We start from the raw sequence: 18,754 nt of genomic DNA on the forward strand, positions 1-18,754 counted from the left end.
TATTCCTGTACATAACTTGAAGTATTTTGCACCTGTGAAGAGATTCAGCATGAAGCCTTACACATTTTTCTGTGTTTTCTCTGCTCCTAGCTACACAATCACAACTGAATTTGAACTATTACTGTACACATAAGTTAATGTTAGTGATTTTCCCCGTTGAATGAAAATGGCCCACACTACAGGTTGTAGCAATTACCCCAGCAACCCACCAACACTTGGTGGAACAAACTGTGGAACAAACTGTTCACTTGGTGAATAAACATTGCATTACAGTCTGTCCAAAATAAATTAAAGGAAACCTAGCCTTATGCATTTGGGTTTTTTTATTGCTTTTTTAACTCATTGTACCGTTACAACCCTATTATTGACATGTCTAAACGTACTACAAAAAAGCAGTAACATCTAGGTCTTGATTTAGGCCTGGGGGTTTAGTAGTAATTGGTGTAATTGTAATTGGTAAATCCAGAAGGCTTCCCATTGGTTAAATTTCCTTTGTCTGTCACCTTTACATATTGAAGATAGAATGTGATCAATGGCAAAAGATTGTAATGTGGATGGGCTGCTGTTATGGATGTCCACATAGTGTCTAGCTATAGGATAGTTAACATTTCCTGTGCAAATGGCATATTTGTGTTCTGCTAGCCTGTCCTGCAAATATCTTTTTGTTTTTCCAATGTAAAAACTTGGCAACTGGGACACTGGCCTGTAGATGAGCCTGTAGATGAGCAATAAGGTTTTATAGTTACTGAAAAGATTAATGGTGAACTCTTCCTGAGATGTAAAAACTGTAATTGTTTTCGTCTATGTTACATTTGTCCAGTGGTTACAATGATTACTCTTTTAGGAGCCTTTGGGTTTTGGACCCAACCATGCTTGAATCACTTTTGTTTTTAAAGATCATAAGACCTAAAAATGTATGCTCTCATTGCTGTAATCTAGAGATAGCTTAATGTTAACATTAAAACCATTCAGAATGGTAAGCGTGTAGCTCTGCCTCTAGAAAGCTTGTAGCTCTGCCTCTGACCGTGACCAATACAGACAGACATGATCAACCACCAGATAATGTATTTTAAAAAGATACGTCTTTTGTGGTTTAACACAAAGTCTTCTTCCCATTTACCTAGGTATAGACTTCCATTAGAAGGGTTATAGCAAGATTCCATAGCATATCCTTTTGTCGGTTTGATTACTTTTTCCTGAAAAATGAAAATTATTGACAAAGAGCCTCTTTGACATACAGTATAAGTTTGCTTTCTTGAAAACAATGTCATCATCTGTTGATTTTGCTTTTCTCTGGAAGAAGTTACAGTGTTTGATGCCCTTTTGTTGAATAATTTCTCAGATGTGGGCCAAAATGATGCCATCTGATGAAGTATTTTTAAGCTTGTACCCTTTTCTAAGCCACAAAATCATGTTTCAAATGGAAGTTTCTTATTGATGTAATAGCACTAGAAAACGGCCAAGTTGTCCATGACATTTGTTTCGAACTCTCTCATGAAGGCTTGTTGTTGAAATGCGTTTTTAAAGGTTGCCATGACAATGAAGCCTATGTAACTGTTTTAATTAGTTTTGTTGTTGTTTTATTATTATTATTTTTTTTTTTTATGTTCATACTTATCCTATCTAAAAAGCACCTCAAACAAGTCCAGGAAGCTCTTCTATACAAACTATTTTTGAACACAACACCTGCTTCATATGTAGAATGCAGCACCATAAGAATTTGAGTTTTGTTCAACGAATTTTATTTCAGTGCATCACTAACTTCATTCATGTCAAAAAGATGAACACGTTATATATTATAAGATTAAGTTGTAAATTTGTTCTCTGCAGGTTTGGATGTCCCTATGGACCTAATGGTCACTGACTCTACAGACAACACCATCTCTTTACTCTGGGGCACAGTCCAGGGACCTATCGATCACTACAGGGTGACCTACACCTCAGCTAGTGGAGTGACCACTGAGGTGACCGTGCCCAAAGACATCAACAGAACAACGCTGAGTGGCCTGGAACCCGGCATGGAGTATACCATCACAGTCATGGCCCAGAGGGGCCGGCAGCAAAGCTCTGCTGCCACAATCGATGCCTTTACAGGTAACTCTGTGTAACACTGTGGATATCATGCATAATGCAGCATTATGGCTGTAGCCCTTAGGACAAGGCTCAGACTGAGTCATGCATTATTAGTGTATTGTGCAAAGTGGAATGTGCCAATGAATCAAACTGTTTTCACCAAGGGCTTATTAATTATCTTCTTAGTTGGATCAGGTGTGTTGGGAGCAGGGAAAAAAAATAAAAATATGCAGGCCAGGTGGTTCTCCAGGACAAAGGTTGGGTACAAGAAACAAATTGTCAGGAAATTTGAATAACAAAGTTTTTGCTTTATCTCATTTGTTTTACCCTGGACATTTTGGTGCCTGAAGTTTACTTCTATGCTAGATCTAAAACACTAATATGGATAACAAGGAATGGAAGCTTGTAACCATTAATTAGCATCATGCAAACTGCATGCCTAAATCATCACATACTTGCTTTATCCACATAAAATTGTTTGGTCATCTCAAATAGACTTGTCTATGTGGTTTCTGACTCTGCATACCATTATTTATAAAAAGGGACAAAAGTACAGATAAAATTTCAACTATGTGACATGCTGTTGTCCATTTTGTAGATTTTTCCAAAACATTTAGGTAGCTAGTCCCTAATTACCTTGAGTCAACCTAGGTACAGAGGATTACTCAGTTAAGGTCTAATAATTGTCCATTATGTTTGAAAACCAGTATCTATAACTGCATAGAATTATTTTTGCTATAATGATCAAATTCCTTCAGAATCTTTATTTTTCTTGTACTCAAGAAACAGTATATCCTCAAGTGCATTAGATAAATATTTACTGAAAAAGTACAATTTTCTTGGCCTTTCCTACATGTTCATCCATCTGAGTGATTATGCTACTATCTGGCCCTCTGCCTCTTCTTAACACATTTTTAAACACCTACACACATCAATACTTAATTTACCTGCCAGGCTTTTCTTTTTTTTCTCTGACCAGTCATCAACTCAGCTATGATTTCTGCATTTTTTTTGGCATTGCTGATGAAGACCCTTATCGACTTATTTGCTTTCATCTCATTTCACCACATACTTTTAATTTCTTTCTTCAAAAAAATTCCTCATCTGCTCGGCTTCAGACAGCTTCCAGCCTATGTGCCAACTTTGCACTCTCTACTCTCTCTGTCATGGCAGTCATTCAGCATTCCACGCTCTACTTCTCTGAGAAGATTCTCAAATCAATGAAGAATTCCCTTCTTGCAGGAACCACCAGATCCCTTAGAGTGTGTCTTCATCTTGTAGATCACCAGTAGCATCTGGATGAGGCCTGAGTCTAAGCCAGTTTTGTGAAAAATGAGCAATATTTTATTATTATTATTATTATTATTATTATTCGATGACTTCTAAAACAAGAATGTCCTAGGTACATTTTCCCATGTTGCTAAGTCTAAATGCTAGCTAACACTGGCATTATGTTTTCAATTGGTGTCAAAACTCACTAACATTTCCTGCACAAATCAGCAAGGTTTTTTTCAAATGTAATAGTGGCAGCAGTGAGTGGCTTTGATAGCAATAGGCAACAGCTTGATTAGCTGGTAGGGTAATGTGCAAAAGCAATTGGCTTAAAAAAGCGATTTATCTGGTAGTATGTGCTTATTTTTTAATACTAATATTAGAATGAATACAAATACTACACATAACATTAATATAGTAAGTAGTGATTTTATTTATTATGTTTTCTTGAATACTTCTTAACTTCCCTTAACTTTTGGCAGCTTTGTAGTAATTGGGACATGTATGTGCATGTATGTCTGCACAGTAGTATATAGTTATAGTTATAGTAGTAGCTACTATATAACTTAGTTAATGAATGCACAGAAGGCTTAGCCAGATTTTAGCATGTATAGCATTATTTTTATTTAACTGCTTAATGACCCCAAAATTCACAGTGATGTTAAAGAATAAATGTACATACTACAAAAGTTTCGCTTTGGAACAATATTGTTTGGCAGAAGGTGTGATGGGGCGATTTTCAGAAACGGCTTAGTTCCTTACTTGGACAAATCACTGACTACAACATGATGCACAATCTTTGTGGTCAATGGTTCCTTCGATTTCAGGCTTCCGCCCTGTGAGACAGCTCTACTTCTCGGATGTCACTGCCGACTCTCTGACTGTGTCTTGGAGCGCCCCCGCCCCACCTGCCAGTAGTTTCAGACTGTTCTACAGTACCCAGGATTCCAGTGATGAGTCTGAAGTCATTCTGTATGGGTCTAAAACCAGGACCGTCCTGACTGGCCTCTTGCCTTCCAGACAGTACACAGTTACCCTTATTGCCATACATGGAGACACAGCCTCAGAGCCCATCACAGACATCGTCGTCACAGGTACTGTTGCTTCAGTCCACATTAAAGGCCCAGTTCAATGTCTTTTTCTTTTTTATCTGATTAACATGTCTAAGGCTAATTGATGACCAAAGCTCATCCACACCACAGCTTAACAATCATTTAAGTCATTTAACTCACTGAATACAGTGCTAATCTAAATCATTATCTCAGAAAGCTCCATACACAACATGCTTTAGGGACATAAAAAAGCCCATAATTTCAGATGCATTAATCTGAAAGTATTGATTCAACTGCATTAGTTTTAAAATATTGCAATCTGTTAGAATCAGTTTATCATTTATTTCCAATAAAGTATGTCATTTTTTGAGCCACAATTTTTATAGTTCTATGTAAATACAGAGAGTGACATTATTTTTATGAGTGTGTTTCATGCATCATTGCATCATTGAGTCATACTAAAATAATCCATTTGAATTGAATTGCTGTTACATTTGAGATTTTGTGACCTGATTAATCATTTCCTAAAGAACCAAATCATTGTGAGATTGAATATTTACACCAAATTGTTTGTATTAAGGTTTGAAACAAAAGCGGTTTGCACTATATGCCCAAGAACTATCATCCAACATCTGTACCTGACCTCACTAATGCTCCTATGTCTGAATCAAATCCTTACAGAAATGTTCCTACATCTATTAGAAAGTCTTCCTGGAAGAGTAGAGGCTGTTCAGCAAAGGAAAGACAATATCCCTATTAATCCCCTTTATTTCAGAAGAAACTGTGAATGAGAAGATGTTTACACAATCTTAGAACACTGTAAAACCTGATGAGTTCAGTAAACCCAAATGGTTTAAGATTGGCTTAAACCATTTAAGTTTAGGTTACTCATTTCATTTGACCATGAATAATTCCCTGAACTGAGCATGAACAACACATTTGTTTATTGTTGTATACACTTAACTAAATTGAGCATATTAAGTGCAATCATATCATATAATGTAAAAGACAAAATTCTAAATTTCCATTTAAATGACTAAAATTCATGTCATAATTTTCCATCAAGGTGTAAGGCCTGAAACGTCTTAGAATTTTGTGGTATGTCAGCATGCACCACCTGGTGGGGAAAAGTAATACTAACCAGCAATTTTGCTGATGCACCAAAATGAGAGATCTTGGGCAAAACTGTAACCAGAATTCAGGACACACTGAGCTGGAAACCAAAACTGAAAATGGCAAAAGCTGAGGAAAAAGAGTGTACATAGTGTTCAACAGAGCACAGTGTTCTTTTTGCTTATTTTCTTTTGCTGTAATGTAGCAAATCAAGCAGATAGTTGTCTTTTGAAGTGGTATAAAATCTGCAGTGAAGTCTCTTAAACCTCCTCCAGATACTTGGTATGAATAGTGATTTTAAATCTCTTGTCTAATGTCCCCGTCGAAACCATGCAGCTTTTCACTCTTTATCTGCTGTTGGTTAAACCGTTCAATGTGCCTGCACTGACCAGCACAGAAAAGTGAAGGGAGCAAACTGTGTTTTCAATCTGTACTTCTAATTTTCATCATCATTATTGTCATTATATATATATATCTGTAAATAATTTGTAAAGATTTTGACACTTCGTTGCAGACGTGATCTTTCAAATAAAAAAAAAAACAAAAGTGCAATTTTTTACCAGTTTGGTCCACCCCACTGAGTGGAAATAAACCCTCCCCAACACTGTGTTTCACTTACTGTGTTATGTAATTGCTGCATGATTATTTTATCACATTTTTCAGAACTTAATAATTGACTATATCAAGCAGGCAACTCATCGACTTCATTAAACTTTTGCCTTTGTATATGTCTTTGGCACTTGCCATAGTGTAGGAATTTATGCAAAAGGTCTCAAAATCTATTTCTCCGGTGATTGCCGACCAGAGTTATGAAGAAAATCAAAAGGATTTATTATTTGCAAATCAAGAATAAAACAATAACAGAAGGAAGTCATGACTCAGAGCTTAAGACACAGCACTATGCTGTATTGTAAATGCTAAATTCAACTTCTTCAAAGACTGCAATATGAGTTTTTCTCATTATGTGGCATGCATATTTGCAGAGATAGCAGAAGTTGCTAATATAATTAATGTTTGTACAGTGGGAGAAAAAATCTTAATCGTTTGTTCATTGGTATATTTATTGTACAAAAAATGTATAGTCATTATTTAACTGCTAACATCTCACCAGCATTCAAAGATTTTAGGTTAAAAAAATGCACTGCCCTCAGTTGTTATATGCTTGTTCACATTGGCCACAGTAAAGTGTTTCAACGTGTGGAATTATTGCTGTCTGTGTGTGTGCCTTTATTTTTATTGTTGCATACTTTATTATTTGTTGGATACTTTATTTTTATTGTTTATACTTTATTGTTGGATACACTTTAACTTTTAAGCTTGAACTTATATGTTGCATCAGGGGTGTCAAAATCATCCAGCAAAAAGGCCATATTAAAAAATTTCAAGAGATCAGTGGGCTAGAATGCCTATATTTGAATTCATTTTAATTGTTTTAATTTAAATTAATTATTTTAATTTAACATTTTGCTACAACCTGAACTGGCCATTGTTTATTCAAAATATTCCAAAAATCATCAACAGCAAAATATATAGGGACTTGTAGTAAACCTTAACATATGTCCTAAGTAACTGTACAATACTGTTGACAAAGCATGACAATACTTGAAATATAAAAAAAAAAAAAGAACATCCCCAGGAAGTAGATCTTTTAAACCTTTCTAAGGGCTTGAACTAAACAGCAGCGTACACATTATGTACTATTATGTATTATATATATGTATTATGTATTATATTGCAGTGCATGCTGGGGATTGTAGTGCAGGGCTTTGAGAAACATGAAATTACATGATGGCTAAGCTTTCAAAGTGATCAAGCACTCTAACCTTTGTTAGTTGTTAACTTTGAGGTAAAGGCAGATAGTACTTTGTGCGTTGCATGCCACTTTATTTAAACCCCTAACTTGTATTTCCATTTTGGTGGGTTTGAGACTGTAGCCCATCTGTAAATGTGCAACTGATGTTAGTCATCTTGTCATTTTTCATTTTTGAGTGGAGGACCTCTCTCAACTTAGCAGTGACACTGATGTGTAAAAACAGCTCTACTTAATACTCTCATTCCAGCACTGCACTCACTCCAAAACAGCTGCCATGTTCATAAACTCACCAATGACAGGTGAGGAACAGGGTGACTGAAATTGAACATCAATTTTTTGTTGTGACCAAGAGCTATCTCTTTTTGCCCAGATTCTGGATAAGTATTAACTCTAATAAAATCTATACTATTACTCTAATAACTATCTGTAATCTGATATCTTTAAAAAGAATTAAAGAATATCAAGGATAAAAAAAGAATGCAAAAGACTTCAATCGCTGAGTTCATGTGGAATGAAGGAAAAGGCCATTGCTTTATTGAGCATCAAAAGGCAAGATGATTCCTGGTCAACCACAATGCAAAGGTCATCTCAAAAAGTCCCTTTTTTTATTCCCCTCTGGGGTGATGAGGTGATCTCCCCACCCCAGTTACACAATTTCATACCTTTTTTAGTCCCCAACATGTCCTTGCCCCTTTTTATTAGCCTTTAAAGCCAAATGCATATGTCTTTTTTTTAAATCCACCCTGATCTGACTCTGACTCTTACCAGATTGTTCTCTCCTTACAGGGCCCTCTTGTGCAACTCTCCATAGGGCATCTGACACAACCCTCCATATATGTACAAGAGGCAACCTCAGCTATAACTTAAACTGTCATCTGGCACAACTGCCTTCTGTGGAACCAGAAACTCTTACCTCGTTAGAGGGAATACTGCATACAGTCCATAGTCTGCTTCCCTATATATCCTTATTAGGAGGGGTCTGTAGGCAGCCAATGTTTAGTTTATTGATTACCAACCAGGAATATTTGTATTCTATCATTCCCATCAGTTTCCTGCATTACATTTCACATTGGCAAAAACTGAAAAATAAAGACTGTAGACTGGTTTATTGTTAAGTGGAATTTATTGTGTCTCAGAGATTTTTCACAGAACAACTTATGGTAGCAGACTTTATTTATTTATTTATTTATTTACTGCTGCACTGAAGACTGCCGTATCCCGACACTTTTTCTCAGTAGGATTCTTCCACACAGCTGCAGTGCTTATTTTTTTCACTCTTTTGTGTCTTAATTAATTCTGCAGTGTGTAATCCTCTTTTAATTACCTCTGTCTGAATGTGGATGCATCGGGAAAGTGTTCCGCTTCTCCATCAGCAAGCTGCTGCTGGAGTTCCAAAACTGATCCTCTGTCCCCCTGTGCAGCAACACTCCATTAGTCCAGTATGATGAATTTTTTGATGCTGTCATGGATGATTTTGCTGATTTGCACATCTCCAGGTGATGTGGTCTTTGACCGACATGTCACTTAGGCATGAGGCAATGTTTGTTTTTTTTCGCTGTGATCCTGAACTCTAATAAGCCAGTAAATGGGTTTGTCTGTTTTTAGAACTGTGATTTACTGAGCTTTTTCCCTTTGTTTTCACCATTCATTGTTTCTGTATTACATTATGCAGATGTGGCAAATAAAACTGATGTTTAGAAGTTAAAGACACACAAGCGCAGTGTATTTAGAACCTGTCAAATACATTGTTCTCCTCTCCCCATCACTTTGGTCCATAAACAGCATTTGAATACGGAGGATGCATTCTGCTGCCTTTACTGACAGCTCTGCTGAATGGATAATGATTTAAAATATGCATACATGAATAATCACAACTCATTTACTTGGGAGCATTTTCTACTCTGGAAGCTTTTAAATGAGGCCCAGTGACTGCTTTATGAATTGCTGTCCCAGTTTGTAAATTGAATGCATTAATCTAATGAATACGGATGGGTGTGGATGGTTTTATGCCCATTTTAATTGTGCCACTCTTCAGTAAGGCAACAAGTCAATATGTTTATTTCTCTTTTGCTCTTTAGAATAGCGCAGATTTCATAATTGTTTGTAAAATGATTCCCCGGTACCATTGCCAACAGTAAGAGCTCTTGAGATGAGTAAACAAATCACGAAAGGTTCCCTGCTGAAAAACACCACACGATTGTAATGCAAATGCTTTTGTAGAGCTGGTGTGACCAGCATGTGGTTGCATGGACCGCTCACATGGATGCAGCTGGAAATTAGATGAGATGTTCAAATCATTAAAGCAATAGTTTGGTGTAAAATGTATACCATTTACACAGTTTTCCCTTACCCTAATTGTAGACTATGAGCTATTTGTGAACTTGCTCTTTTTGTAGAGCACAGTGTCTCACATACGTGTCAGAAACCAGATAAGCAAGTCTATGTGAGGTTGTTTAACAACTCAACACGGTTTGAGGGAAGTGTGTGATACAGAAATGCAATTTGCTAATTGCTGGAGTATAAGCTTCCATTACTTGTTGGTGACATCAGCTTTGTAGCCTGAATGCAAACCTAAAGAAACAAACTACATTTGCGGAAAGAGGCTAGTGGCCAAAGTTATTCTTTGACATCAGTCCTTTGATGAAGTTACAGGTAGAAACCAGAGAGAAGCTTCCCTGACCTGATGTGTTGCCTTTGTCAGGTTTCCATGAATATTTGGCAAATAAGTCCAGTCAAGAGGGGAGCTGTTCAGTGTGCGCTTTGGCAAATAGATCCAATAAATACAGAAACTGTTCAACATGTATTCTCACAAATAAGCCCCAAACAGTGGATCTTTTTTATCATATGTTTTGGCAAATCTGCAATCTTTAATTTTGATCAGTGTTGATTTAACTCTCTACACTGTAGGAATGGATCCTCCCAGAGAGATGACTGTGTCATATGTCACAGAAGACTCAGTGACCATATCATGGGTTCAGCCGCTTGCTCCCTTTGATTACTACAAAATGTCTTACCAGTCTGCTAGAGGTACTGTCATTTTCAGTCCAGGTGTATTTCAATGTAAATACAGGTTCAAACGACAAAGTCATTGCGACAATTAACAGTCTTTTGTCTCGTGTTACAGGTCGAGTGGACAGTGTTGTGATTGACAAGGAGGCAGCTAACTTCACACTGACCAGCCTCCATCCTGCAACAGAATATGAAATCAAGCTGAATGCTGTGCAGGGAAGTCAGGAGAGCAGAGTCATCAGCACCAGCGTCTTCACAGGTACAAACATGTATGTCTTTAAGGGTCAGAGTCAGAAATGTAACAGCATTTGGAAGCTTATTTCAAGTACAAGTTCAAATATTTTAATTGTCTTTGTATTAAACAATGAAACATTGAGGCTTATTGATGTTATATAGTACTGGACCTAGGGATTGTGAAATACCAGGCATGAATAGCCACAGTACTGCATAGATTAATTCCAATCAATTTGGTTCTTTATGTATAGCGCTTTTCACAACAGAAATTTACAACAATCCAGCCCACTAATGAACAAACTGAGGGAGACAGTGGCCTAAAACCAGGAGGAAACACTGGGAGCAACTAAGACTTAGAATGTGCAAGTTGCATTACAGAACGGTCCAACCAGTATATTGGTTGGCCAATAAAATTAGCCTATATTAAGATTCCATAAATTTCTTGCATTCAAAAAAACAAAACAATTAACCTGACAGTTGCTCATATCTGATTGACTGGTTGCTCACTGTTGCTATGACTGCTATGACATTATGGCTGTCTTTATAAAACTAAAGTTAAATCTAGAAACTGCAATGCTGTGCAGCTGTCCACACACCCCTGATGCAGTCATTTAGCAGTCTGCGCTAGACAGTGATTGCAGGAGAGAAACTAACAAAAGCAACAGTAAAAGGAAAAGTTAATGTGCTCTCACTGTACATTAGTTATAAAAATTGTTTATGTTCACTCCTTTTATGTGGTTTTACACAAAATGAAAATAATGTTATTGGATTACTGAAAGTAATAAAAACATTCCAATGAGGCTTAACTTATGTAGCTACAAAAATTGCACTACTTTTGAATAGAAATAATCTTTCTTTTGGGTCAAAATTGAGAAAATAAATGTAGTTAATCTTGATTAGTTACAAAAAAAGAAATATAATTAATTACTTTTAATTATTTTAATTTATGTCAGCCCTTGTTATAATGCAAAATCTGCTTTTGTGTTTATGAACTTTTAAATGAATCTCATTTTTAAAAAGTTACAATCAATAACTTTAACTCCCTCAACTAAAACCATTTGACTTGCTCTAATTTTTGATGATTTAAAATTATTTTGGCAAGGGTTTTTTGGCAAACCAAATATCTCGCATCACAGTAATGACAGAGAAAAGACAGATAGATTCTGTGGCCAAAATAGCTGCTTTTTTACATTAAAGGTACGAAAGCTGTTGGTCAGACTCTTTTATACAGAATGATATTAATTAGGTCAAATGTGAGTTGAAATGTATTTGTACAGTGTTATTTTACCACAGGCATCTGGTTCCATGTCTACATCCAAGTACAATATTGCAAAGCAGAAAGTTCCTGACAACAGAAAAAACATTAGAGAAACTAAGACTGGAAAGGAGAATCCATCCTTCTCTGGCTAACGACAAATGGCAAAACAGTGGCCCAATCCCATTTCACCCCTTGCCCCTACCACTTACTTTTTACCCTTCTGTTTTGTGTTCACTCCTAGGATTGGGGTGTCCTGATTTTTGTTGAGATAGAGAGGTAGAGTGAAGTGTTAGGGCTACTTTAAAAACAGCAAAATGTCTGCAAAAGTGACCAAAGGAACCCACAACAAAAAAGTATTTTCTCTGTTAAAAATTACAATAACCATTGTATTATCTTGGTTTAATGTTTTAATATATTATTGTCCTTTTCTTCATAAAGTGCATAAAAATCACTAGTAGTATGCTGATGACTTGGCAGGTAGCTAACTAAATTTCCAGTTCCATCTTAAACCATTTAGGATGGAATGGGAAAATTCGAACAAGAAGCAAGCGAATAGCCTGGGGTGAGCAATTATAAATAACTGTTGCAGCCCTCCTTTGAAGGCCTGTGTTTCCCTAAATCTAACTAAAGATCAACAGCAAGGTTGCTGAACTTTACCGCTCCTCTGCTATAACTGCAAGCTGGCAGGGTCACCCACAGAGCACCACTAGTAGCCTATTAATTAAACAATGTTCTTTTATATTTGAGGGTTGTCCCATTTTATAGGAGAAGATTTCAACAACTACCCCTTGTAACCGTATTCCAAGAAGCAAGGTGACACTTCAAAACATGGGTTAGGGGTAAAAAATAAAAACTATTGGGCCAGTAACACTGCAATAGCAATAAGGGAGTAAGATGAAAAAAATATGTGAGTGATCATAATGAAAAAAGAAACAAAATGTAAGTATACAAATACAATACAATGCTTAAAATAAGAGAATAGCTTAGAACACTTGGATTTAAATCCATGATTTTATACAGTTCCTTCCATTAATGTCTCCATGACCTCCAGCTGAGACAAAGGCTGAATCGCATCAAAGGCTGAAGGCTTTCATTTGTGTCTGGAGGGTGAGCGTCACAGGCAGGTGAGGTTTTCTGGCGCAATTATGGATCAGTGGCACATGCAGATGGCTTCATGGTGGTCAGCCTGTTCTGGAGGGCAGGCAAACACTCCAACTAGAGAGAAGGAGATATTTGTTAAGCTCAGCAAAAGGCACAACAGATAGTTTAGATTAGACTGCACTGGGACATGATATGTACACCAACCAGCTATTTCATTAAATGATCTCCTTGTTTCTGCACTACAGTTTATCACTCCTACTTACAATATAGGTGCACTTTGTAGTTCTACAATTACTAATCTGTTACTCTGCATACTTTGTTAGCCATCTTTCACCCTGTTTGGGACCACCACAGAGCAGGAATTATTTGGGTGGTTCATCATTTAGTGACACTGACGTGGAGATGGCATGTTGGTGTGTGTTGGCCTGTATGGGTGGAACAGATGCAGCAGTGCTGCTGGGGTTTTCAAACACTGTATCCACTCCTGTCCACTCTATTAGACACACCTAACTTGTTGATCCACCTTGTAAAGTCAGAGATGGTAGTTCATCTTTTGCTGCACAGTTTATCCTAAAGTCTTTCGTCAGTGTTTACAGGACACTGCCGGCATGACTGCATTGGTAATTCTGTTCATTGTACATACCAGCGATGGCCAGACCAGCAGGCTCCGATGCCTGAAGAACGGAGTTCAGCAAGGCTCCGTCCTTTCACCAATGTTGTTCAACATCTATATTCATGACCTGCCGGATACACGGCTACGTGGATGATTTGGTCATCATGCTACAACACCCAACATGGAAGGCATTGGAAGATGGTCTCAACAGAGACGTGGGCATCCTGGAAATTTACTAATGAAATCTGTGATCTTAGGGGAAATTAACATGTCTAGGCTTACTAGCTTCGGCCAGTGTCATCTGTTTTAATGAAGAATGCTGGTGTCATTGTTTACACGAGCAAATTGTTACACTGGTAAGCAAATCTAGATAGTTCATAATGGCCTATTATAGATGTTTTTAAGTCATGTCTAGACAGGCCCTTGACCTACAAGTGTTTATTTCAACCGAGCATTAATAGGTAATGACTTCAAGCTTGAGCCAAGCAAAATATCTAATTAGCAGACTCAGGTGAAGATGTGTGTGGATAGAATAGCTAAATAGCCTGACGTTATTTTACTATTTAGTATGAAAGACGGTTTTCTCTCCAAGCACTGTTCCCCTCTTCATTTAAAGTTGCTGAATGGCAACAGTTTTTGTCCTTGCCCTCATAAAACAGATAACAGATAGTTTAAAGTCATCAGATGTCTACAATTTGGCTAATAGTGCAAGGTTGAAACTCTTCATTCCAGGAGTTAGTCTTTCAGAAATGGGAGAGGTGCTCATTAAAACAGGGCTGCAGTCTGTGTAGTTTTCATCTCCGCTCTGTGCCTAATGGGTCGATGGGTAGATGAGAACCATGGCTCTGCCTAATGGCCCCTAGAGTGTCATCATCACTGGTGTTCCATAAACAAAAAAGCTGAATAGAAAGAGTGGATAAAAGCTTTCACAAATGCACCACATCAGGCAAAGTGGCAGACCTTTTTTTTGTGAGACTGTGAGCGCTTCGCTTGTTAGGATGCTTACAAGTGGCATGAGAGGAATTCTGCATTTGGAAGAGCTGTGGTACTGCTGGCAGAGGACACCAGATGGGTAACAAGGGTCCAAGTCTTTGTGGATTCCTTCCTAGTCTGTCAAAAACAAAACATGTAGTCATATGCAAAAGCTTGAATACACCGGTAAAATAGTATTTGGAATAAAAGTAGTACATCAGGGGCCTACCACCTTCCAAAGTTTAGCTCCAACCTTAATCTAAGACACCTGATACAGGTAATAAAAGCTTTCAGGAACTTCTGAATGGTAGAACCAGGTGTATTGGATCAGAGCTCTGGACCCTGGCTCTACAGGAAACAAAATTGTAAATACTGTTTGACCAGAGGAGGATGGGTCTCCCCTTGTGAGTCTTGGTTCCTCCCAAGGTTTCTTCCTCCAGACTGAGGGAGTATTTCCTTGCCACCATCACCTCTGGCTTGCTCACTGGGGGATATATGTTATAACTGTATGTTTTCAAACTTCTGTAAAGCTGCTTTGTGACAACATCATTGTAAAAAGCGCTATACAAATAAATAAATAAAAAATAAACTTGAATTGAAAGGTAAATATTGCATTTTCCGATCATTGTAATGGTTTATGCAATTTTAATGTTATCATTGCTAGAACCTTAAATGAGTTTGTGGGGTAACCTGGATTTATTCGAAGTCTACAGACCAGGGAAAGAGAGAGAAATGCTCATGCCAAGCATGCTTCAATAAAAGGGAGTTTATTGGCTAAATATCAAACTACTTTGGATTACATTCAATGATAGACAAGAGAAAATAAAACAAACACAACAAAAAGGATAAAAGGACAACATAGCTTGCGTAGAGTTATTCACAGTTAAAAGGATATGAGGCAGCGTGGCTCTCGGGAAGCCGGGGGAAACTTAGACTTGAAAGAGTCTCTAGAGAATAGAGAATTAACCTAAATATGGACAGGAGTAACTATATGGATAGATGTACCTATTAAAAGTTCTCTCATTGAATGAATTGGCATCAGATCGATGGAACCAGCTTACGTGGGAGTCGGGGCTGAATTCCAGAGGGGCCATCTCTAGGCCGGCTTGATCAAAAGCTGGAGCTCATGCGTTGATTCATCTCCTCTCCGGTCGTGACGGACACGCACCTTTCCATCAGTGATTTGGCGGAGGCATCTCGTGGCCCTCTGGGGGTGGAGCTTGGGGCAGCCTTCCAATGGTTATTCTGCTCACAGATTAGTGTGTGGCTCTGGGTGTGATGCCAGGCATCCGTGGCATCCAAACTGCTCCCGCTCTGCGGGCAAGGTTCCAATTGCAATCCAGGTTCTGAGGCTGGTGACACTAATTTAACTAACTACCTCTCTTTAGCAGACATGAAACATCTGCCTTCCTTCTCTGAGGATAGTTTTAAACTTAAGGTCTGTAGACAAACAGACAAGTTACAAGAACAACAAAGGTTTCGCATCTGATCTTGGAGCCTCCTTGCTAATAATTTTGACCTGTCTTAAGGCTGGTACAAACTTAGAAATTGAGCTATCTTCTGGTTGAGAATGCAGACTCCAACTGGCTAAAAGTTCCATGAACTCCAGTTTTGTTTGGCTGTGGGCCCTACCCTTCGGAGGTTGAGCCAGAGTGCTGATATGTTTTCCTAACCTAATGCTTAATTAGCTATTCATTGTTTCCAACTTTGATTGGTTGTGCATAATTTTAGGAACGCCTTCCCCAGAATCACTGCCTTCTTTGTTCCTGTTAGTTTTAAACAATAAAATGAATATTCTTATATCATCAAATTGATTTAACTGTCAAAATCAAGGAATGAACAACTAGAATACTCAGGTATATTCATGAGAGAGTTTAACCCTCGTTACCTGATACACAACACGATACAAGAACACAGGTAATTCTTGCATATTATATCTGAATATGACCCAATGCCTGAAGAAATAAAATTGCTAATGAAAGAAAAGGAACAAAGGAAATAGAGAAAAGAAAACCACATTCAGGATACATATTGGTGATATTAAAGTTAGACACTATGTATTTCTAGCACTTAATAGTAGAAAGAGATACAGGTACTATTTAGGTAGTACACATAACAATATTAATAAGCAAGTAGTATTGCTTACAGATTATATAATTGTTGATACTCAAGCAGACAACGCCCAAGTCACTTGGATTCTTTATAAGCAGAAGGTGGTGGTGTGGTGTGCCTCATTCTCACCACTTGGGGGTGTTGTGGCTCCATATCTGAACTGTCAATAAAATCTAAAAAGGCTAACTTTGTTATAGATTCTCATAACAACCTCGCTCTTAGTATCTCTAGACTTCTTGAAATGAATCCCATTGAGTGGTTTCGATTCTGTATTGGTGCAGTCTATAGATTTCTGGTAATTCTTGATTTCTGGTAATTCACAAAATTAGGCAGGAATTTATGGTCTGGGGGGCTGCAAGCCTCCTTTGGCCATATTCCCAAGATAACGTCCTTTTAAGTTGTAGAACTTCTTGGCAGCCTAATCCTGTTTTAAAGCTTCTGCCTCAGACTTTGTGAAGCCAAAGCTTTTAGTTCAGGAATGTGGAGAGTTCTCCTAAACAGACGTGATTTTGGATCACTCAGATGGTGGTGTTCGCCACATCATTTTAATGCAGATTTTTTTTATTGATTCATGAGAGCTCTACAGAGAGAAGTAAAAACATAGCACCTGGAATGTCTAAGTATGTGCTGTTATATAATGTACATAACATATATATTGTTTTTCGTGTCAGAGTGCCTGTTCAAATTAAAACAACAGTATGAACACATCTTTTTTGATCTTTTATTGTTATTACAGTATTTTGAAGGCAAAAGTTGGCTAGAAACCTTACATTACCTTTGATGATTGTGGCCAGTGAGTTCATTTTTATTTAATTGGTCCATGAGACTCGTTTCCAAAATGCCTTTGGCATATCTGCAAGTTGTTTTGCAAACTTTAGACATTGACATTTGTAATGAGCTGATGTATCTGCATCTGCATCACCTTCCTGCAGGTCTTTCACTATCATATTTCTTTGCCTTTCACATACACACGGGTCAATCTCATGTACTGAAAAATGAGCAGCAAGTAGCAATAATAGTAATTTCACCCATTTTACTCCTCTACCACAAACACAGCTTTGTCTCATATGTAGATAAAAAGGGAGAAGGAATACCTGACCAACGGCAAGAAGTGATAACTCATACACCAGTACATATTGTTTATGAAAAACTGTCTGGTTTTTTAATTGGCATAAATGGTAAACTGAGCATGGAATAATCAATAGGTTGGCATATATGGATCTAATACAGGAGATTAAGTGTTGAAGTTCTTTGCAGCTTAATGGTTGATGGGTGTCTGGTAAGAATTGAGACAGATTGTTACTAGTTTAGTTTAGATGTGGAAGTGGCAAGAGTTCCATAATGTCGGAAATAGGTTTCCTGAACGTTCATGAAATTTAGATCACTAAAAGCTAGCTCAAAGAGAGAGTCTGGGAAAACACACAGCTGTGTCCTTTTAAAGACATAAACATTACTTATTGTCTTAGTTCTTTGAAGAGAGAACTAGAGTTAACCCCAGTTTGTAAACAAATGTCCATTACCTTTGAATGCTGTAGCTGTAGCTTATCAATCCTTTTGAATTTTGGTTGTTAAACCTGGTTTTGGCTTTTGAGAAAACCAGCCACAACACAGAGTTTTCTTTTCTAAATTGTGCCTTGACTTCCATTGTTCACCTTAACTGCCAGTTGTTAATGTTTTGGGTAGTTGACATCTTTTTATAGAGTCCCCCTCCCTCACTCAGCTGCATAGTCAGTTAATAAAGTTCTCAGACTTTACAACTAGAAGGGTGTCCAAACTACTGCACTACATTGCTACTTTATTATTTTGTATTTTAAGACAAAGTAAAAAACAAAGTAACTGCATTATTATTATTATTATTATTATTATTATTATTACTACTACTACTACTACTACTACTACTACAATATATTATTTTAAAATAGTTTGCTACAGAGGATGCGTTTTCACAAAAACGTAATTAGTGTGCTAATGTAGAGTACTGCACTGTTGTAGAAGTCATTCTGTGTAGTTGCTTAAAACCTAGTGGAAAATAAGCTCATGTAATAAGCATATTTGTGTTCATTTAAGCAATAAATAACTACTGCACTCACCATATGCATACCTCTAGTTAGTATATGCTGTGCTGAATTTTA

At 37.4% G+C, this 18,754-nt stretch overlaps 1 protein-coding gene across 6 annotated transcripts in view; it reads left to right on the plus strand.

Annotated features, from left to right (window-relative positions):
* The window catches only part of tnr (tenascin R (restrictin, janusin)), a 235,290-nt gene that overhangs the window by 183,849 nt on the left and 32,687 nt on the right, over positions 1-18,754 (plus strand). For 5 of the 6 annotated variants that reach the window (XM_037531214.1, XM_017710961.2, XM_017710963.2 and 2 more), the window contains 4 exons: positions 1,831-2,094; positions 4,173-4,439; positions 10,231-10,350; positions 10,448-10,591. In XM_037531214.1, coding sequence (XP_037387111.1) covers positions 1,831-2,094; positions 4,173-4,439; positions 10,231-10,350; positions 10,448-10,591 — 795 coding nt within the window. The remainder of the gene's footprint in view (positions 1-1,830; positions 2,095-4,172; positions 4,440-10,230; positions 10,351-10,447; positions 10,592-18,754) is intronic. The other variant, XM_037531224.1, reaches the window with a different exon arrangement.

Source organism: Pygocentrus nattereri, chromosome 2 (genome assembly GCF_015220715.1).
Source record: "Pygocentrus nattereri isolate fPygNat1 chromosome 2, fPygNat1.pri, whole genome shotgun sequence".
Taxonomy (NCBI): domain Eukaryota; kingdom Metazoa; phylum Chordata; class Actinopteri; order Characiformes; family Serrasalmidae; genus Pygocentrus; species Pygocentrus nattereri.